At 37.8% G+C, this 23,621-nt stretch overlaps 1 protein-coding gene across 3 annotated transcripts in view; it reads left to right on the forward strand.

Annotated features, from left to right (window-relative positions):
• Positions 1–23,621, forward strand: part of Purg (purine rich element binding protein G) — a 32,527-nt gene that overhangs the window by 318 nt on the left and 8,588 nt on the right. For 2 of the 3 annotated variants that reach the window (XM_028877192.2, XM_037211676.1), the window contains exon 2: positions 254–1,135. In XM_028877192.2, the coding sequence (XP_028733025.1) occupies positions 260–1,135 (876 nt within the window). In that variant the 5' untranslated portion in view covers positions 254–259. Of the gene's footprint in view, positions 1–253; positions 7,745–23,621 lie in introns of those variants that run through there. The other variant, XM_028877191.2, reaches the window with a different exon arrangement.

Raw genomic sequence — 23,621 nt, forward strand, 5'->3', positions numbered from 1 at the left:
GGGCTGCCGAGCCGGAGCTGGGCGGCCGGCGGCATGCGGGGAATCGGAACGGGAGGCCCCGGGGCGGCCGGGGGGATGCTGCGTGCGCGCGGTGCGGAGCCGGCCGAGGCCGGAGCGCGAGAGCCGGGCTGGAGTGGGGGTTCCGGGCGGCGGCGGCGGCGGCGGCGGGGGCAGTGCGGACCCAGGGGCGTCTGCGATTGTTCTCAACCCCCCCTCCCCCATCCCACCCCGTGTGTCTGTTTGTCACTTGCAGCTGAAGATGGAAAGAGCCAGGCGAAGGGGAGGCGGCGGTGGCGGCGGCGGCGGCCGTGGCCGCGGAGGCAAGAATGTGGGGGGCTCTGGCCTAAGCAAGAGTAGACTCTATCCCCAGGCCCAGCACTCTCACTACCCCCACTACTCCGCGTCAGCCACCCCTAATCAGGCTGGGGGCGCATCCGAAATCCAGGAGCTGGCCTCCAAGCGAGTGGACATCCAGAAAAAGAGGTTTTACCTAGACGTGAAGCAAAGCTCCCGGGGCCGCTTCCTAAAGATAGCTGAAGTCTGGATAGGGAGAGGCCGGCAGGACAATATCAGAAAGAGTAAACTGACCCTCTCCCTGTCGGTGGCAGCAGAGCTGAAGGACTGTCTAGGCGATTTCATCGAACACTATGCCCACCTGGGCCTGAAAGGCCACAGGCAAGAGCATGGCCAGAGCAAAGAGCAAGTCTCCAGGAGGCGGCAGAAGCACCCTGCACCCTCTTCACCAGTGTCGGTGGGGTCCGAAGAGCATCCTCACAGTGTCCTCAAAACAGACTATATAGAGAGGGACAATAGGAAATACTACCTAGACCTGAAGGAGAACCAGCGAGGTCGCTTCCTAAGGATTAGACAGACCATGATGCGGGGCACTGGCATGATAGGTTATTTTGGCCACAGTTTGGGCCAGGAACAGACTATCGTCCTCCCAGCACAAGGAATGATTGAATTTCGTGATGCCTTGGTTCAGCTGATTGAAGACTATGGCGAAGGAGATATCGAAGAGCGAAGATGTGGAGACGACGAGCCACTTGAACTCCCAGAGGGGACCTCTTTCAGAGTGGACAATAAAAGGTTCTACTTTGATGTGGGCTCTAATAAATATGGAATTTTCCTGAAGGTAAGTGAGGTGAGGCCACCTTACCGTAATACTATTACTGTTCCATTCAAAGCTTGGACAAGGTTTGGGGAGAATTTTATCAAGTATGAAGAAGAGATGAGGAAAATTTGCAACAGCCATAAAGAAAAGAGAATGGATGGCAGAAGGGCCAGTGGTGAAGAACAAGAATGCCTCGACTAGCAGGAAATTGAACTCCATCAGGCAAAATTTAAAAATCATTAATTGGCTAAAAGTACTGATCCATAATCATTTGAAGAAGTGTTTCCTCTTTTGGGCCCTTTGTTATTAGTAATACCTCTAATAGTTTATACTTCAAGAAGTCTGATTCTCACTTTATGTTATGCATAGATCATTAGAATTCTCATGGGAATTCTAACCTCCCCAGAGCTAAATAGTTTAGCTGCTTCAGCTGCTCCAGACGATTGAAGTATGCAGATCAGCACAAAGTGTGACATTCTGACCTTTTAAACACCCTAACTTAAGATTTACATTGCACTATGACATAATCCTGAAAATGATGCATCTACTTAATATGAAAAGTATGAATTTCTGTTTTAACAAATCCTCCCCCCAAAGAAAGTCCCATTCATACTCTATTAAAAGTTGCCAAGTTGACCTGTAGGACAGTTACCACAGAAATAGAAATTGACCTCAAATATAGTATATTTCTTTATGAAAGTACAAGTAGGAATATATTGTTCATTGGGTAACCGAATATTAACTAGTACCACTCTAAAAGAGCAGATGTCGTTAGATAATTAAACCTTTAAAAATACAGTATCGTATTCCTAACAGTTACTATATATAGTGTTCTATAATTTCAAATTTTGTGGTAACCCTACAGTTTTCGTTGCCGTATCAAAGCCATGGAAGAATTTTAATTGATTATTCTCTGTTTCCTATAGTACATATTTTATTGACTTTCCAAAGTTTTGGGGATTACGTTTCTGTCACTGTTGAGAGGGAGGCTTCACCCAGTGGCTTTGCTATGGAGATTTTTGATGTTTTAGCCTTTTGTGGTAATTTGCAATCGTTTTTCCTCGAAATATGTCATGGACTTTCAAAGTGTTGTATCTTACGCCTCCCCTTTCATTTGCTTCATAGGGCTGGCATACCAGTTGACTGATGTAAAAATACATCTACTAATACATTTTAGTAGCACGTTAGCATTTGCTGCCCCTAAAACCATGTCAAACTTCCAATATAAACCTGATATTGATACAGATACTTTAAGTCCAGAAGAAAAAACCTTTTTTTTTTTTTTTCTGAGAAGAAAAAAACCAAAACATTTAGAATACAAAATTGCAGTCTGGGAAATACAAAATTTGGAAACAAGATTGATTATAAACATTTAAAAGGAAAATTCAGGCAATTTCCAAGGTGCTCCTTAACAATTCTTAAAGAGGTTTACTCTATCCAAGACGTATCCATTTGCCTGTATTAAAAATCACTTTTCCAGAAAGTGCCACCTGAGCTTTTAAACACTCAAGCAATTTTTTAAAAAGTGGGTATAGAATACACCTGTACCAACACCCCTTATTAGCTGACTGAAATTTTATCTGTTGGGATACACTGTCTTCTAAATGAAATTGTGTTTTGTCCTGGGATCAGTTACTGCCCCACAGTCAGTCCATATAGTCATGTTTAAGAGGCAGACACTGATCTCAACTCCCCAGATACAGTTCTCATGGGTGAGAGCTGGCTGCTAGGATTGAGGTCAGAATGTGACTCTTCTCTGACATGCTGTAAGCAATTCAGAATTCATTTGTAACAGTTTTCCCTCCAGAACTTTTCCCCAAACACATTACACTTAGGTCACTAAAGAAACTATGGAATGAATTAAGAAAATGGATTTCATTGGTTTATGTTACTTAAGAACAAGCAGCTAGTAACCCAGGCATACAGGCTGGTGTTGGTTGCAGATTTTATTACACGTTTCTCGAAGTACTATGATGGAATCTCACCCAGTTCATTGTCATTGTGAACCGTCTGGATCACTATGGACCAACTGAAGGTTAGAAGATAATGTTAGTACTAAAGTTCATAGCACATGGTGGGTGTCGAGACTAAAAGTAGCAAGGATTCTTCCGCAGTCCTAACTGTAAAATAACGTAACTATGTAGGCTTGCTAAAAAGTAGTTTTGGGTATATGAAGGAGTGGTGTGCACTTGAATTACTGTACTACTGATTGTTATTGCTGCCCATCATAGTGCCTATTAATAATAATCAACCTGTCAGATTTCGGCGAACTGGAGCTGTGAATATTCCATTATTCAATTGTTCCTATCACTATTGCTGTGAGTGTATGCTCTTTCTGAAAATCTTATCTTCCTTTTTAAAATATTTATATCCATTAGGACTCACTGATTTCTTTTTGGTTTTTAGTCTGATGGGGTTTGAGTGTGTATATACATACGTGCATATATACACGTGGTACTGTGTCAGACATGAAGATAAATATATTTAATTCACTGTATATACATATTATTAGCTTCATTTCACATTAATTATTTAAGTAAAGAACTAGTTAAATAGCCAGATTTTCTACCTTGTATGTATACTTCAAAGTTCTTGCCACCTCAAAACTACAGATTGGGTAGATACATATATACTGGCAATTGAACACACTCTAGAATCACTAAGACTTTTACCAATCCTTTGTTTGCCTCTACATAGTTAATATATTCATTGAAAAATGGTATGATGATATGATTTTTTTGATACCTAAAAAATTCCCAAGAGTTCATTAGCCATAATTAAGTGTGATCCAGTTCAAACATCTGGATTTAGGATGTGTATTGCCATGTATCTTATAAAATAAGCTATTTTTATCTGTGCAATATAAATTTTATTTATTGTCATTTGTAACATAAATGGAGCTGCAAGTGTACATGGTATTCTTCAAAATAACAGGATCCTTGCCTTGAAGGCATTAAACTCTTAAGGAAACTGGATGTTAGAAGTAAAAAATGAGCATTGAAGTTAGTAACCAAAATTACTAGTTTACTGTATAATGCTAAAACACTGATGATGTTTGCACATAGTAATTGAGCATAATGTGGACAGACTCAAACTGTAATAATATAAGCTAATAGTATAAAATCTGGAAACGGGTTCCTCAGTAGTTGGCAGTGTGCTCCTAGCAGTTGAAAGCAGCACTAATGTGCCGCTTATATGCAAAAGATGCAATGTATTATAAAGATATTCAAGTTCTGCCACATTTTATTATTTTCCTTCTTAAAGCCCCAAACTGCCATGTCCCTTAAACTTGAGTCAAACACAAGCTTATTTGCACTAAAGAGCATGGCCAAAAAATTAAATGACAGGGTGGAAGAGCTACTTAGAGCCTATTGAAATAATTGGTTCTAATGGGAGAATTTCACATTTGTCTATTTGAAAGCTATATGGTCCAGGCAGACAATCTGTCAGTTCACTAATTTAATAATGCACTTTACCTTTTGTATATAGAAGATGTACATTTATGCCCCTCGCCAGGCAGGATGTGTTTCAGTAACTATGTAGTTAGAATCTGTAGGGTGATCCTTGCATGCACATGTTTGTATTAGAACTCTTGTAACAGGTTTCCATTGAGTCGATGTAATGGAGAAGGACAGAAGATGGGTTTAAAACAATTCTCGGTTCATTTAACGAGGCATTTTAAGGTAGATTTCATATTTGTATTAAGGACTAGAATAATATAAAACTATTCCTAATCCAGATTAGCTTTGCAGTTCAGACTATATCTACTTGAGACTTCCCATAATACTCTAAAAATTCATTTGGGGAATCTGGCCAGATAACTTTTTTAATAATTCTGTTTCATTGTTAAAATGTGTTTAAGTTACTAATGAAAAGGCAGAACATGCTATAGCACTAGAATTAAAAGTATGTTTAGCTTATGTTTTTTTAAAAAAAAAAAAAAATCACCAGACTAAAGAAATAAAGTTTCAAGTAAGGAATATAAAGAGCTTTATAAGTTGCTAAAGTAAATAGGATATTTCAAAATCTGCAAAAGTATTAACCTTCACCAACTCACAAGGGGACTGGGGGATTTGGTGTATCCTTCTACCCTGAACACATTTGAAGATGTATATTTGAAAACTAGATAACTGTTGCTTAATAATAGGTTGTATGTACTTTACTGAGAAACACTGTGTACTAACAATTCATCAAGAGTGTGCTATATTTATTGCATTCATTTTATATCTATAGATAAGAAACATTATATATAGTCATCCTATCTTAATATAATCATGTATTTATATTGTAATTTTGCAAATATTTTCAGTAAAATAAACATTTATCTGAGCTGCACAATTTGAAGAGGATGAAATTGGAATATACTCTCAGATAGTCATTTTTAATCAGCAGCTACCATTGAAAACTGATGTATTTATTGTCATTCCTTTACATTTGTTTTATAGTTTATTTAATATTTAAGTGAATGAGGCTTCATTTGAATTTTAATTGGTTGTCTGAAAAAAATGAGATTTTTATGTACATTTTTTTTCTTGCTTCCTTCCAAGTGTCTTTCACTGAAACCATAAAATCCTCTTCCAAACATTAGGTAAGGGCTTTGGTGAGTCACCACCTAGTCTGAAATCTGTCTTTACCCAAACACTAAACATCTTCACCAAGATGTTTTGTCAAAAGAAGTTAACATTGGTTCTGTGCCTCCAGAATGGTACAGATTAAAGATCTGTCATTGCCAGATAAGATTCATTACAATCTTTCTGAAATTTCCTTAAGGATTTCTTGACTTCCATAGAGAAATTGTGGCTAATGACTAGCTCATCGAAGGAAATGAATACAGACTTAGCATTCCTTGAGACAGTCTATAGTCTACAGTACTATAGCACTGGAGTACAGGAAAGATGTCTTTCCCAAGTCAATACTGTGTGAAAATTGGGTTTTTAGATCACAGTAAGCCTAGCATAAAGGAAGTGTGGTCAAATATGCCTAGGTAGATTTTACGGGAAATTTTTACTATTTTCTTGACTAATGAAAAAAATCATTCTTTGTTCTTAATATGATAGGACGTTTTTTTCAATCATTTCAATTTAATAGGAAGTTTTAGCATTTTTAATAGGGAAAAACATTCATATAATACCAGGTTTATGGGACTAAGGTTGTAATTCAGTTGATGGAATGTTTGCAGAAAGCCCTGGGTTTGATTGCCACACCACATGTAACACCAACGCTGGCGAGAAGAAGGCAGGAGAAACAGAGTTCAAGGTCATCCTTGACTCTGTAGCAGGTTTAGAGGACAGCCTGAGCTCCATGAAACCCTGTCTCCAAAATCATAATAATCAGATGCTACAGTAAACTGTGAAAAGTAGCAGCTAGTCTTATCAGTTTCTTGTGTTTCCTCTGGGAGTCACTCTCTTGTGCAAACATGTATATACAGATATTCTTTTTAAAGGCGTAAGCATATGCACCTTCCTGTCAGTATCAACTTTAGGGCTGGCATTTAAGAAATTTTTTCCTTTTTACGAAATGTCATGTTTTATTTGGTTAGCATATCATTTAGGTTTTATATTATTCAGAAAAGACATCAAGAAAATAGTGTGTAAGTCCATTGGTATCGATTTAGATTATAAACGTCTGTGTTCATTTTTAGGTGTACAGATATGCAGTTTCACCTTCTAGTCCCCTTCCTTCCTCATACCTAACCAGCTCACCTTCCATATCACCCTATTTTTGCCTCTCTCAAAACATATTGCTATTTTCTCCTGAAGTAACACATTAGTTCGGGGGGATCTGGATATTAAATAATATAGCCAAGTGGTGGATGAGGTTAACTATGTTCTCTGGTGGAAAGCACTAATATTTAAAAGCTTTAACAAATTATAGCTTTCGATTTTGACAAACCGTGCCACTGTTTTTTCATCCAAAGACCCTGCCATTAAGAGTAAAGAGCAGTGAAAGAGTTTATGTTATGACTTTGTTGAAATCACTTGATTTATTAACATGAAATATTTATCTGTATGATAAAGAAGGTATAAAGTTTATTTAACTGCTTTTCAAATCCAAGTCTACACAAAGAAACAGCACTGTTCCTAATCATTTAAAGCACTAGTTCTTTTGTTTGTTTCTTGAATTTGTTTTGGGGCGTGTGTGTGGGTGTGTGTGAGTGTGGGTGTGGGTGTGATGGGACTGGGGAACTGAGGGCCATGCCAGTGCTGAGCAAGCATTCTGCCACTGAGCTACCTTCCCAACCCTAAAAAAGTTGGGCTTTTTTCCCTCCTTGTTTTTTAATAGACCAGAGTCTGTCAGAAATCCTGGGGCTCTGATGATTTGGGGAAAGAGTGTAACTTAGGAAGAGGCTACAAGTACAGCTAAGTCATGTGCTGGAAGAATATGGAATAGCAAATATAACTGTTAAAAAGTAAGTTTAGACAAACAAGAAAGTGGCAAGTATTACTATTCCTGAAAAATGTAAGCAAAACTACTTTAATAGTTCTCCCACGTTACCTGGTGGGGAAGGGGACATAACTCATGTTCGCCAGGTATGCATTGTTGACTACCAAGAAAAGAAAAACCAAAAAAACCCTGAAACATTGGATATTCTGCCCTTGAACCCTTCAGTGTTATAAATGAAAGCAACCAGGGTAAAAGATCTAATGTAGTTCAACGTGTATCTTAAACATGGATTGAGGGATTCTTTTTTTTTTTTTTAATACCATACCTATTTTTATTTTATGTGCATTGGTGTTTTGCCTGCATGTATGTCTGTGTGAGGGTGCCAGATCCCCTGGAACTGGAGTTACAGTTGTGAGCTGCCATGTGTGTGCTGGGAATTGAACCCAGGTCCTCTGGAAGAGCAGTCAGTGCTCTTAACCACGGAGCCATCTCTCCAGCCCCCAAGGGATTCTTTAGATTGGAATCTGTAAACTTTCTGAGAATAAAATTTGAAAATGAAAAGACATGGTTTAAACTTTATAGTAGTATCTGTGTGGTTGGTGGCATGATTTGCTGTTCAAAATGAGAGAGGTGTTCTCAGTAGATACCCTTTTAAACATTTTAAAATCATGAGAGAAATGTATCCTATTTAATGAATAACTCACCATCCTTTGTTGGATCTGTGAAACTGGCCAAGTTTTGCATATTGTTTAAACTTAAATGGTGTGTACATATTTCTCTGTATTCATAGAGAATAGTCCCCCAAAAGGCAACTTCACCTTCAAAACTGAATTGTGTTTAAATCTAGGGCAAATTATTAACGATTTCCAATTCCTAGTCAAAGTTCTCGTGATGTTTTTGGTAAACTGTCCTTCCTAAATTTTACCTTCTTTGTGTTTTCTTTGTGACAATTGTCTGTTTTTATCGAATACTGTGACCCACTGAAGCGCAGTCCACACATCCCTGTGTGGCTGGGAAGGCACTTCCTTACACAAGCATGAGGAAAAACGGCTTGTTCAAATAAAAGAGTGTCTCCACTAAGATTGATTCTGACACTCAAGAGCAATGGTGTGTCTTCTTACTTCACCCTCTTATACTTCGTTTTTATAAAGTTTCTGGTTTGGTTTGGTTTGGTTTTGGTTTGGTTTGGTTTTGCTTTTTAGGAAATAAGATCTTTGAAAAAAAAAAAAAAAGAAAGAAAGAAAGAACTGACCCTTAAATTTTCTTATAGTATTTAAGTTATTTGAGTTGTTCAAAGGGTAAGTTTGAAGGGTTTGAGAAAGTTTCTCTTCTTAATCTTTATTAAACTAATGGTATAAATCTGACTGATGTAGCTGACTAAAGCCAGAGTTTCTCACATCAGAAAGTACTATAGAGAAAGTGGTTCTGTGGGATAATACCCTTTGGGATTTTATTTATTGTAGATTCTATGAGGTTGCATAAAAGTAGCAAAAAGAAAAGAAATAGGAGGGCAGTAGCTGATGGGTTTTTTTCTATGACAATAAATCAGTCTGACGTGAATAAGAGAAATAACTTATTCCCGATCCCTACTTAACCATGGACAGAGAAACTGAGAAAGTTATAAGACCTGACTCTATAATACATGAGGTGGCCCTGAAGAAATAACGTAACTTCTATAGGTACATTCTTCATGTGGAAAAAAAAAAAAAAACTGTGCTGGGTTCACTCCTAAATTTAAAATCTGTATCAGTGGAGTGTGAAAGAGTCAGTAGGTGAAGGATACCAGCCCTGGAAATTAGACAGAAACCACAGTGGTGTCAGCTCCGTGGCATCTGTGGATCCCCTTAGCCACACAGAGAAAGTCTTGGACCCTTAAGACCACTTGCTGCATACTAACTACATTGTCTTACTCTTTATACTACCCTACTAACTACATTGTCTTACTCTTTATACCACCCTACTAACTACATTTTCTTACTCTTTATACTACCCTACTAACTACATTGTCTTACCCTTTATACTACCCTACTAACTACATTGTCTTACCCTTTATACTACCCTACTAACTACATTGTCTTACCCTTTATACTACCCTACTAACTACATTGTCTTACCCTTTATACTACCCTACTAACTACATTGTCTTACCCTTTATACTACTCTACTAACTACCTTGTCTTACCCTTTATTCTACCCTACTAACTACATCGTCTTCCACTTAATTCTACAATACTAACTACATTGTCTTACCCTTTATACTACCCTACTAACTACCTTGTCCTTTTCTTATACTTTATGCTACTGTTGTCTTCCACTCTATCTTTTGAAGAGAACATTTTTAAATGTGAAGTCTCATTTCTGAAGAAGTCTGGCTTGTTTCTTCTATATATTCTATAATCATCTCTCACATTGGGCATGACAAAGTGATTCTGAAAACCTAGTGTCATTGTCCCATTGCTATTTCTGAAATAATCGTAAAATACAATGCTAAGTGGTATGTGGCTAGTGTCGTCATAGTGTCCCAGACAATGGAGTACTGACTTTGAGCCTCTATTCCTTGGCCATATTGAATACTACCCTACAAATACTGATGTTGAACACAAGAACACTTACCTAGAACAGTATAGATCTGTTATATGGGTCTGTACTTACTAGAGTGTGCTAAGATTAAACATCATAATGGTTTATTTATTATTTAGGCCTTGACAAAATACAAGGGTTGATGAGTGGAGAAGTAGATAGGCTATGGTAATAGGGGTATTCCTGTAGGCACTCTAGTCCTCCATTGTACAGTGCCACCACGTGCCAAAAAAACAACAGCCTATCAAAGACAGCATTTAGGAGTAACCTACTTGTGTTTTAAAGAGCATAAGCACATAAGTCTTTTGATTGTCTTAAAAACACTGATGTGCATACAATTCTGTTTTCCCAAAACATTCCATGTCTTTTGCCTGGTGGTGGTTCGTAGTAGCAGTTTAGCTGGTCTGTTCTGAACAAATTCCATAGAATGAATTGACTATTGTAGACAGAATTCCTTCTCTGTTTTCTCCTCCCTCTCCTCAAAATAGCAATATATTTTTGGTTCAATGGCTCCTCTTGGTGGTGTTTGGAAGCTCAGTGTTAGTTCATTTGTCATTTGGTATAGATTTTCCTCAGCCTACCATGAGACACTGCACACAGCTTTACCTAAAAATACACACTTGAAATGCAAAAACTTCACAGCAGGTCCAAACACTGAAACCATAAAATAATTAGCTAAGAATAAAGAAAGCAATGTGTACTTAAATCCAGAACATTCCTGCACTTGCTGCTCTGCTTCAGAAACTGCCATATTGGCCTCCATGGTCTTCAGACTGGCAGCAAGATTTGTACCAATGATTTCACAACTAGAACTCTTAACAGGATGAAATCTCTTGATGTTTAGTAAGTACTCTAAAAAGTTTACCATGTTATAACCAGATATAAAAGGAGAATTTTAGAATTCAGTTCACTAATAATCTTTTTTCCCTCCCACCTACTGTACCCAACTGGGATTCAGTAAGAGCATGACTTTTACCACCATGGCCCTACTTTCACCCTATTTATTTTGTCAATTAAAACCTAATAAAGTCCGGAGCTGCTCTTTGAAATAAGCTAGATATGTATGGACAAAGGAGGACCAGTCCTTCACTCAGCCACTCTTGGCATCTTGACCATAGTTAGCTAAGAGTTTGAGTGAGTAGAAAGCTCAGGATAATTCTTGGCTATTTAGCAAATTAGGCCAATCTGGACTACATAAGACCTTGTCTTAAAAAAAGAGAGAAGTGAAGGTAAAAGGGTATCAATAAAGGTTTTATTAGTACTAATAACCACTAATGAATACCGACTTTAAATTACGACATTGCCGGACCCTTCATATAGACTGTTTCTAATCTGTATAACAACATTATTGTCTTCATTTTAATTTTCCAGAGATTTAAAAATTGGCTCCATATTTCTCAACTAGTATATTTGTCAACCAAATTGACACCCAAAACAAAGATTGTGCTCAGTTAGGCCAGACTGTCTGTAAGACTTACTCAGAAACACACACACACCAAAATAAAACATGAAGCATAGTCTGTCCCCACTCAGAATAAATTAGTTTCTGATTACTGGGAACTATTTTATCCAAAACTATTTCCTGTAAATGGGATTATTAGTGTCACCAAGAGACATTTGCTTAAATGAAGATTTATTCACTTGATTTAAGTTGCTGTTCATAAATAGAACTTACCTGATCTTAAGTGTAGATTATAGAGTGAACTTGAAATCCTGGTCAACTGTTTCAAGTACTTACCAGTAATTTTTAAAGGATTCAGATGATGGGACCATAGATGGATCATCCTGGTTCTGTCCCTAGGGTCAGAAAAGACAATGCTCACTATGGTTCTACAGTTTTTTATTTTCATGAGCTGAAAGTAACTGGTTATGTTAAATTAGTCTGGAAATAAATCTTATGAATATTATTGAGAAGTTTGCTTGTTTCTTACAACTTTTCCCTGCCATCTGACTGATAGCTCACCCTTCCTCCATACTCTGGCTACATTATTCCAATCCCTATCACACTGAATTACCAACAGGATCAATGCTCCATTTACAGGCCCATATTTTCCCCCATTGCTTAAGAGCGATGGTTTTGAAACTTTCCTGGGTCACCTTCAGGGCTTGTTAACCCCCAGACTGCTGATACCCACCTGCATTTCTGTGCAGTGGGAATGATGGGGTGAGGAGAAGTCTAAGACTTCATTTCTAACACATCTAGAGAAATGGATGCTACTGATCTGAGGCATTAAGTACCACTGTGATAGATGAGAATCTATCTGACCTACGAGCTACTAGAAGAAAAAATTAGAATTAGTACTCTGGTAGAAAGAAGGCTGCTACTTAGACTGCCTTGAGATAGCCACAAATGGAAAGCAACAGTTGATAAGTTGACTAGAGTTTTGATACATTGTTTTATTCTCTTTTTATACTCATTATATTTAATGACCTTCCTGATTCCCTCTCACTTTTCAACAGCTATCTCAAGACATATCTGGCAGGGATGAATTATAAAGACACGAAAATCATCATGCTGGGTACTGAAGCACGTTTTTAATTTATTAAGTCATTCTGGCATATAAATCTTAGTAAAGGAAAGTGAATGATTCTCAAAAATTACTTAGAAGCTTATTGAATATAAACTACTAAGACCTGAAGGAACCTAGAAATTAGTCTCCAAATTTTATATTTTGTAATGTATATCAAGTAAGATGAATGATTCATGGGTTAGGTTAATAGACTTAAGGGCTTTAAATGCTGATTATTTCTTGAGATATATAAGTGAGTCAAAATAAACTCATTGCCTTTAAAACACATAACACCATCTTCACCATCCTTCTGGGTCTTCTCTCAAGATAGAGGAACTATATAACATCGTTTAGATTTACAAGATAGAGATACTATATAATGTAGTTTATGGTTCTTGGCTAGCAGTTGGACCCATTGCTTTCAATGTAGATTGATCCCCTGAGCACTTATTAAGCATATTATCTAAAAAAAAATAACACTTAAAATTACTTCATTTTTAATAAATAACTTACTCCATGTTTGCCAGCCTAATGGAGATTGTATAGGCAGACTAGGTGGGTACTTAGTGCAGTATGCATTGAGAAAAGAGTTGTTACCTACATCTTTCCAACTCTGGGCGTTTATTAGGAATAATACATGGGACTTTGGCATTCACCTCTGTTCATTGGCCAGATTGAATAAAGAAGTATGATTTCAAATTGCCATGGATTATTCTGAAAACATTATCCAAAACCTTTCCACCCATTTCTAACTACAAACACTAGTTTTGAGGGCTGTACCTTTGCTACAGAGCACTTACCTAGTGTCTGGGAGCCCTGGGTTCCCTCTCCAACACTGAGACATGTTTTTACAGAACTAATTTTACTTGGGCTTTTCTAATTAGATAAAGTGGTTATAACAGTTATATATACATACAAATTATCAGCATTCATAGACATTCCAGTCTGCCTCTGTGCCTTGCTTCTGATGAAGTAATAGGAACTGGGTTTCATCTCATTTGTGGTTATATTTGGTCACTTGCCATAAAATGTATTAAGCCTGGAAATCTGTATATATATATATATATAGAGAGAGAGAGAAAAGAAGAATATTCATGCCAAATATATGCTGTTTGTCATCCCAGCTTCAAAGCTAGAAAAGATCTCATTATAGCTCTAAAAAGTTCAAGTTCAGTAAGATAGCATCTATTACCATGTGACTCACCTAGGGTTGAGTCTCCTCTAACAAGTCAAAGAAATTCAAACCAATAGTCTCCTTTTACAACAGCATAAAAATCTCCACTGTGCCTCTGAGGAACTAGAAAAACTATTATCATAATGATGTCAGAGAGTATCCCCTTAAATGTTACATTTGTATTTGCTTCTGAAGAGTTCTAAGCACCATTAAAATAACAGCATTTTCTCCCTTTAAAATTGAGTCCATTTGAGCCAACAAGATGGCTTATCAGGTAAGAGCACTGATGACGTAATCTCCAGAACTCACCTGGTAGAAAGGAAAGAACCAACCCCAGCGGGATGTCATTAAATCTCCATATATGCACCTGCGCGCGCGCGCACACACACACACACACACACATACACACACACACAAATAAATTTCAGAAATCTAAAGTGGAAGATTTTAGTCCAATGATACTCAGCGTTAGTGACATAGTTTAATAACAAGATCAGTTTGGATTCTCATCTCCGGGGATTATGATTTAGTTGGTAGAGCAGTTCTGAAATTAGCATTGTTAATGGTCTTGTTCATATCTTGTTACAATTATCTGGAAGCTTAGTGGTAGTGGTGGTATTTGTGGTGATGGTAGTGGTGGCGGTTGTGACAAGGTCTCATGCTGTCGGGGGTGGGGGGGCCTCACACTGTCTAGGTAATTTTAGCTGGCCTTAAACTCCTGCTCCCACGGCCTCTGCCTCCAGAGTGCTAGAAATATAGGTGTCAGCCACCACCTCCAGTTGAGAGCTATTCATTACCATTAATTTAAACTGTAAACATTTCATTTTCCTAGCTGACATTGCTTACCTTCAAATACTGTAACATGACATCGTAGATGGTGATCTTTTTTAACAGTGTTAACAAATAATATTTGTTGCTTGCTTTAAACGCACGAGACATAAGGCGTAAATCCACGTGTTTAGTTTTGTAGTGTCACTGTAGCCAGTGAGGACTACACTGAGGACACCCTTGTCAACCTCCATCCCCTCCCCACCTGTAACTCAAGTTCCAGCAGCCCTTGCTTCTCTTCTCTCCGCTGGCTGAATGCTCCCTAGGTTTCTCTGAAATTCTCCGCAGCCTGAGTTAATAAGTCTTTGCAGGCTCTCACAACCTGACCCCCGAAGTCTCACATAATTTTTAAAATATTAGGAATGTAACTAACATCGTTAAGTGGGGGTATTTTTGAATGCCTCGCTTCTAGTAATCATCTTTTTCTCTGTCCAGAAATGTGTATCATGAAATTAACCATTTAAAATTTTCCTAGTGTTCGATCATGTTATGTATAGGGAGCCAATCTGAAGAACATTGCTGTCTGGAAAAACTGAACTCCTATACCGTTAATCTCCCCACTTCTCCCTGGCCTAGTCCCATCCTGTTTTCCTCACAGCCTTTTTTTTTTTTTTTTTTTTTTTTTTTTTTTTTTTTTTTAACGTGCAAATAGCTTCTTAACCCCTCTTCTCTCAATAATGGATGTATAGTTATTGTCACTTTGCTCCCACCAAATAAGAACCTTATCTACTTACAGTTCTAGCATGCAAAAAGAGTTAGAATTGCAAAGCTCTTGTGCGCATATGAAGATTGCCCACGTAATCCTTGGACTGAGTGGAGGATATTTTGTCCTGGGAGTTCTTCCAGTGAGAGTAAGCTTTTATTCTGAGAACTGGGGGACCTGTGGCCACTTTGTGCTCGCTTATTTGTTTGGGATTTGAAGCTGCGACTTAAATACTCAACTTCATATGGCTCTTTCCAGTGAACAGCAGAGGTTTATTTTTTTCTAGCAATTCATTTATCAGGTTGGATGTTTTCCTAGAGCCTGACAGTGTTACTATTCGTTAAATAATTTCAAAAATCTTTGCTTAATACAGTATGAAGCTGTTTAGCATAAAACTATTATGAGTGATATAATTGGGTATAAAATAATGTGGGTATAAAATAAAGTCCCATATTTTCAGAAACTTTGGCCATAAGAACACTACTCAACACAAGGTTTTCTCTTTTCCCATTCAGGAAAATGTTTTCATTAAATTAAAAGGATTTAACTAGGGAGGTGTGTTACAACTGATTGGTTCTGTAGCAAACCAAGCAACAACTATTTCAAATCTTCCTTCGTTGTATATTCTTAGCACACGTAAATCCCAGAGCTGCAGTTAGTGCCCCACGCTCTCTAGAGTTCAAGCTCCCAGCGCCACGATTTAGCCATTCCTCCATCTGTAGTCTCTGATATGAGATTAGCATTAATAGTTTACAATAAGAACCTGTAGATACACTGAATTCTAGCCTGGAAAGTCCCCAAGTTCTGAGTTTTCATTTTAAAATCTTTTACCTATTTTATTATAATACTAAATTTATTTAGAATATAGAATGCCCGTGGCACTTCTGGTAACTAATGCTAGTTTGAATTCTTGTTCTTTCAACAGTATTAAACCATATTCATATTTAGGCAAGTCTATGAGCAATTGGGTAAGTATATGTGATTCCGTTCATTAGTTGCCATTTGTTATTCAGCAGTTTTTAAAGGCTCTAACTTACATTTGAAGATATAACATGCTGCAGTTCAAACAGTCCTTCCATTAAAGTATTTGCATCTGATGTTAGGCTTCTTATGTAGAATCTACATACGTATTATTTGATAGAAACTTTTACATTTTATATAGAAAAGATTAATCTTAGGTAAACACAGAACTTGATTCTCTAGAGTTTTAATAATTCTAAATATAAGTTACTATTAGTACATTTGTTACACCGCATAGCTTTAAACTAAAGTGCATATGAATGCTAAACTACGTGCTGTATTTATACTATACTTAAGAAAGCCAAAGAATTCCAGGTGTTTATTACTTCCCCTCTTATTTTAAATCTGGGCGGAAATTAAAAGAATCCTAGTCTTGCCTTTGAACTCATGGCGTGTAACAGTGCATCTACAGGGAATGGCACTATGTTCAGGAACCAGATCTGGGTTTTCCAGCTGGGCCTGGGCCTAGGACAGGTCGTTTAACTCTGGGCATGTTATTCTGCGCCCTCATCATTTGAGAGGATGGAGCAGGATAGGTGCACTCTGGACCCTTCCTTCTAATGTCTGCATCCCTGGAGGCGGCCACCTTCTTGGCCATCTTCAGTTTCCTCCTGTGGCCCTCCTTCTGTTTGCTGCATCTGACATTTACCGACCATTCTATCATTAGCATTCCTCGTAGTTAGTTATGGCTGCTTTGCAGTTTTACTTCTAATTTGCCCAGTCCCCATGATTGACCGTGTGTATGTGTGTGTGTGTGTGTGTGTGTGTGTGTGTGTGTGTGTGTAAGCAAACACAGAAATTAATTGATGATCATATATAAATTTTAACTAGACACAAAAGCTTTAAGTAGGCAGTGCTCATAGTTTGATGAGATTTTTAGACATGTAACCTAAATCTTGATTAAATATACTTTAAACTTAGTTTCCCATATGAAAACTCTTTGACTTGAATATCTCTTTGACTTGAATATCAATTTCAAGAGCCTCTTTCTGCCTCCTTTGCATTCCCCTCCACACCTTGCCCTGTGCTGATTGCATAAATCACCTCTTCACTTCATTACCTCGATCCCTCTTCCTGCTCCCTTTCTGCCTTTGAAATCATAGCACTTAACAAAATTCCAATTGGTAGCAAGTGGTAATGAAGGTGATCGTTTAAAACCTGCTAGGGAATACTATGTCGTTTTTTGTTTCAGAGATGCCTCACAGATTAAGGTGCAATTTGATATCAGGTCTTCTGTTTCCTACACATTCTGAATTCGACTTAAAGACATGTTTGTGCCATGTCCAATGTTACTTGATTCTAAACATCTTTTGGAGCCTAATCCAACTTGTATTTTCATTCAACACATATTTCCTTTATCTGCCATGTTCCAGGCAGTGTGTTCGTACATATGAGAAGAGTGTTTGAAGCTATCGTAATTAGCTGTGTCTTACTTTCAAGAATTGATCCTAAATGTAAATATGATTGTTTACATTCTGTCAGTGCTCTAAATATAGTCCACTCATGCAAACAGACAAATACAACAGTACAATTTTAGACGGTAATTTTGTCTTTATCGTTCCAAATCTCTCTGGCTGTCCTGAGATGAAAGTAACAATCTGTTTCATCTCATGCCTACTGTGTTCAAGTGGTAATGACTTCCTGAGCAGCACACATGAGGGGTGATTATGCAATCCCATGAAGACTCATCGTATAATGCTACCGTGCTTTCTGTGGTTGGGAGGCAAGAAGTGGGAACATGTATTATATAGTTGCTCTCCCTACCTTAGGCATTTGTATTCTGCCTCACCTTACTTTAGTTCAGTCACTGTATAGCACGATTCCTTTTCACCTAATAGACTTCATACACATCTACCAGTATTCTTTACTATGATGGTTATGTCACTGATGAGCCAAATGGAACAGCCTGATTCTTTTCTTGATGTGTGAGTGAGGCAGCAGATACACGAATTCTCACGTGGAAACATTGCAGTGCGACCACTCGGAGATATCAGTTATTTGTGGTCTAAAAAACTGATATATCCTGAACATTTTCCAGTGACTATTCACTAATTATGAAATATTTTCTAATTTAGTTAGAGGCTGGAAATGAATATGGAACTTTAAATCATGATTTATATATACCTTGGAGTTTTCAGAGTTCTTTCACATACTCGACCTCATCCTCATTTTATCCTGATTTAAATTAGTTGAATATCACTAACCCCAGTTAGACATAGAAAACACACAAAAACTGAGGCCCTGGCAGATGACATGGTTTGCTGTAATCACCAGCCTACGTAATACTAAAATAACAAGGTGTTAATGAGCCCACTGATAATTAAAGCCTTCATACTAACACACAAATTCTAGATGGCAAACTTGAAAACAAAAAGTTGGTCAGTTTAAATGTTTTTATAGAGTTTCTAAAACTGCGTTCTAGGCAGATGTGGAGGTGCATGCCCATTAAAACCAGCACTTCACAGGTAGAGGCAGGAGAACACAAGTTCATGGCCAGCCTGGGCTACCTGAAAGTCCATCTCAAAAAAGAAAAGAAAGAAAGAAACTCGAAATAAATTGACATTGTAGGTGCTGTCTTGCTTTCATATGGTCTTTTAGGCTCAGATCTACAGTGACTATGGTGGGTTTGAGCCCTGGCAGAAGACAGAGCAGCTCGGTGCTCTGGTGATCATGTATCTACAGAGTGCTTACCTGGACTCGGACAACACAGCAGCCTAGCTTTCCAGCTCCACACATGCATCCATCTCCCTGCCTGAGCCACCTGACCCCTTCTTGTCCTCCTGTCGCTGCATCCTGTCATTGAACCTGCATTGTGAATTTAACTACCTCACTTGCATAGTAGGTCTAAGAAATCAGCCAATGCATCTTTTCCCCATGTTCACGTTTTATATTTGTCTAGTTTATTGGCTTTTCAACATAATATTTTATTTTTTGAGAACTTCATGCATACCATGAACCTATTCTCTTATGAACAAGAGAGTTAGTTACAAGTGACTACCTAAGTTTAGAAAGCAGACTTCTTCAAAGATCTGTTTGAAGGTAATGTGTCAGTTTTTTATCAGACTAACTCAAGAAGCCACGTCTCTGTTCCCTTCATGAGTGTTTAAAAGTAAAGAGTCTAGGACACTGCAATGCACTCAGTTCCACACTTAAATTCTGTCATGTTCATTATGCATCTCTATTAGAGCAAGAAAAAAAAACACAATAGAAATAGCTCCATTTCAGTAGGATTAATAACACTTTGATCAAAGCTTTAAGTAGGAAATTCCACAAAATAAATGAGTCCGTCCTTGGTATTCCCAGTTTACCAGAATTGTAGCATTGCTGAGGAATTAGCCATCCTAATTTCTGAGTTTTATATGCAAATTGGATTATTCTGACCGTATATTTATGGCCATAAAAAGTTCATGTGCAGGCAGGCCTAATCTGCAAGAATTACCATATATTTATAAATTATCGTATATTTAAAAATGATATATGTAAATTGCACTTTAAAATGCTGTGTATGACTAGAATTATCAAGGAAGAGCTTAATAGAAGTTCCACAATTGCCTTTTACTATAAAAAGGATGAAACAAAAAAAAATCATAATCTACTTCTTCCTCTCTTGTGCAGTAGCAGTGGTTTTAATGATATTTCTAGGTCCTGTCTCCCTAAATTCTCAGGCACCAGTACAGCAAAGTAAATAGTACAGACATTGGTGTCAGCAGCCCTGGCTTGAGGTCCAAATTCTATCAGTTGTATAATTTGGGGTATTTAATTTAATTTAATAGTGTTCTGAAAATTTATTCATTCAGCATTCGGTTTGTACTTGATCACCCACTATGTTCTGGGCCATCTTCCATCTCCAGGGCCATGTGTCAATTCCAAAGCAAAAGACCTGCTGGGGAGCCGTGTCTTCCTTCAGAAAATTAAACCTTCTGAGATAATGAAACCATAGCAAAATATCTGTCGCATGGTGACACTTAAGAAATGTGTACAACATTATTAATTCTTCCCAGCCCATAAAAATGCATGGTCGCACAGGAAATGCAACAAAACCATGCCAAACTGGAAGGGAGCCTCACTCACGTCACACAAAACTTCCCAGGCAGCAGCGGCAGGGAAGCGGAACTCCTCCTCATCCTGGAAGTGTTTTAGTTATTTGCAAACGGGCATGGATACATGAGTGCAAACTGCTTGGACAGAAAACCAAAGGCAAGAAAAAAATTATGCATAGACTCCCCCAGAATTAATATTGTCTGTTCATCCAAAGACATCATTAAGAAAATAAGATTTGTTTAAGAAATTAAAAAATGTTTCCATCAATAAAAGGCAAGCATTAGGTAGTTCACACGATGAAGACCAGTTGCCCCTGCACTAAAAGAGTTACTTTGCATGTTTCCTCATCCTGGCATGGATAGCCATATGACTTGACAACCTCATAGCTACTTGTCTGCATATGCCATCAACTTTGATTCATCCTGAAGGACTCTCCTTTACCCTCATAGAAGATAGGGAAAACTTATAAAGACGTTCTTCAAAACCACCTGACGGCGCACTTCAAACTTGCCCTGGGTCTTGTAAAGAGGTTTCTCTACTAGTAAGTGTTCATCTTTTGCTTCAGAATCAGTGGAAGAATTTGTTTTAAGATATTGCTAGGTGTTTTCTCTCAACTACAAGAATTTTCTCACCCCTTTATCCTAAAGTTGAAACCAACATCGATACAAGTACAGTGTAGTGTCAAATGCCTGATCTCAGCCACTCAGGAGGCAGAGGCAGGAATGCTAGTCCAGCTAAGGCCACAGAGTGAGTTCAAGGCCAGCCTTGGCTACTAAGTTAAGACCCTCAACACACACACACACAAAAAAAAAAAAATTATAAGAGTATGTGTGGGCTCATTTTAAGAATACTGTGCAGATCACAGGCTTGCTTTCCCTCTTGGATAGGTGAACTGTATTTTTCTTCTTTTATCTCGCACAGGAGCTCTGTTTTCTTTTGACCCTTAGAGATTTGCACAACTACCAGAAATGTTTACCTGAAACATCACCTGACTGTCCATTGTGTTCATCGCACAAGTGTTTATTGTTTCCTCTGAGAGGCACAGAGGCTGGTAGTGTAATTGAACTGTCAGAGGAAAACTTTATAGCTGAGAACCTGTGCTACCTTTTTACTAATTTATTATACCAACTTGTATTTATGCCGTTTTCTGTTAATGGCTATGATAGTAATTATGGATTAGGAGATTCAGCCTTCTTTAGATTGTGGCTCAAATGAATTTAGGATATGACGGCACTTTCACTTTTAACCAATTTGAATTTATAATGGGGAGTAAAAAGCCACTTTTCAAGGTAAGGAATAGCAATTTAAGGGAAATGAGGTTATTGGTTTACTTTCTCAACATCCCCTTACTATAGTCCTCCTTGTGCAGTGACATTGTTTGACTTTTTCACCGTGTCCCTCTACTCTCAGGTGGAGGTAATTATGAATAGTGAAATATTATTTTAGATGTCTTTGTATGACGTGTGGATATGGGACAGCAAAGGTCTTTGGTAGACTTTAATTGAAATTATCAAAAGGAATAAATTGGAGAAATGATTGGCTTTTGATTACAGTTTCAACTTTACAGATGAATACTTGGCATCACTTTGAGCAAATTCTGTTCTGTATATTAGCATTTCTTTCTCAGAACTAATATAATTTTCTTTTATTTTTAGAATGATCATAAAGTGTAATAAGGTTATTTCTGTAGGAAACTAATCATCCATTGGATATTTGACTCAGAAAGTAACCTCTTTAAAACTGATGAACACAGGGCAAATTATAATGGTGAGGTAGTGATAAATTAGGAACCAGCCACTGGCATCCCAAGGCTTTCAAACGTGGACTACTACATATATATTTTTTAATGTCTACCAAGCAGCATAAGATAAAGTCTTGCTTCCCTCCCACCTACTCACTGTACTGAGTCAGTCTCCCTTCCCAGCTGGTGGTGCCCTGCTGCTTCCCTGAGCTAAAACCCATGACCCCTGCAGAGTATTAGTCCTGGGTTCCATTCCAGATTATGTTACTCTTCGTGGGAGCTTTTGAAGGGGAAAGTTTTGAAAAGAAAAAAAATGGCACCCACCTTTCAATTCTTCTGAAAGAATAGTTGTATTTCGCTGTAATGCTTTTCAATTTTTGATTGAAACACAGTTTCCATGGTGTCAGATGCTGTACCATTCAGTCAATATTCAGTGACTATGGAGACATGGAGATTTCCGTTACCCAGAAAGTTCCTGTGTTCCTGTTCCCGGTCAGCATTCCCACAGCACACCTACCTTCCTAATTTCTAAAAGCAACCATTGATCTAATTTGGCACATATTTGCATATTCTAGAATTTTATTTAACTTAGCAATTATTTTTTTCCATTTTAGTTTCTTTTATTTGCCTGTTAGATCACCCATGTTGTTGAGTTTCACAGTAGTTTCCTTTTTTTTTTTTGCTGATGTCTTCTTAAAACAGATATGAATTGTGTATCTGAATTTATTAATATCTTGACAGAAAACAAATAGTAAGAATACAAGGTGAGAAAATACTGTCCAAGAGTTTAAGTGACGGTCCTCATAACTTTCAGGCACCTCTCTCGCTTTAACTGGGGCTGTGTGGATCAAGAAGTACTCTTTGGAGTGCTTGAGTTATTCTACTAAAAACAGAGAAAGTGGGTGAGAACCCATCAGTGATGGCAGTGGCCGTCAAACTGTTTCCTTCACTTAAAGTTATGCTGTGACTTCACAGAGTAAATGTTAATAATCCCAGATGAGGAACTTCGTACTGTAGTGTCTAGTTCATCAAAACACCCTGGACTAGAGCTGGGCCTGGTGCAGCATACCTGCAATCCTAGTACTTGGGAGGCTCAGGCAGGAGAATTACAAGTTCAAGGCCATCCTGGGCCTATCTTTGTCTTGTAAAGAAAATTGATAGATGGAATACTTCCATTGTTTTATCGATGTGCTGATACATTGGTAGCTGTTATACATTCTAGATGATGTAACATGGACCTAGTGAACTCAGTCTTATAGTTCAAAATTCAGTTTGATCTGTAATTCCAAGGAAAGGTTATATAAATCTGAGGTGAATAGGTACATTAAGACTGACATCAAGATCTGGGTTTTTCTAAACATTCAAATGATATTAATTCTAAGTTTTGCTCCTTTACTCAGAGTCAGTGGATTTGAGCAAATATTTACTGTGACTCTGGGTGCTGTATGCTATGCTATAGTCCAGTATACCCTTTAGGTATACCCTTTAGGTATACTGGACTATAGCATCCTTAACCTGCATCCTTA

The sequence above is a fragment of the Peromyscus leucopus genome, chromosome 17, assembly GCF_004664715.2.
Source record: "Peromyscus leucopus breed LL Stock chromosome 17, UCI_PerLeu_2.1, whole genome shotgun sequence".
NCBI lineage: Eukaryota > Metazoa > Chordata > Mammalia > Rodentia > Cricetidae > Peromyscus > Peromyscus leucopus.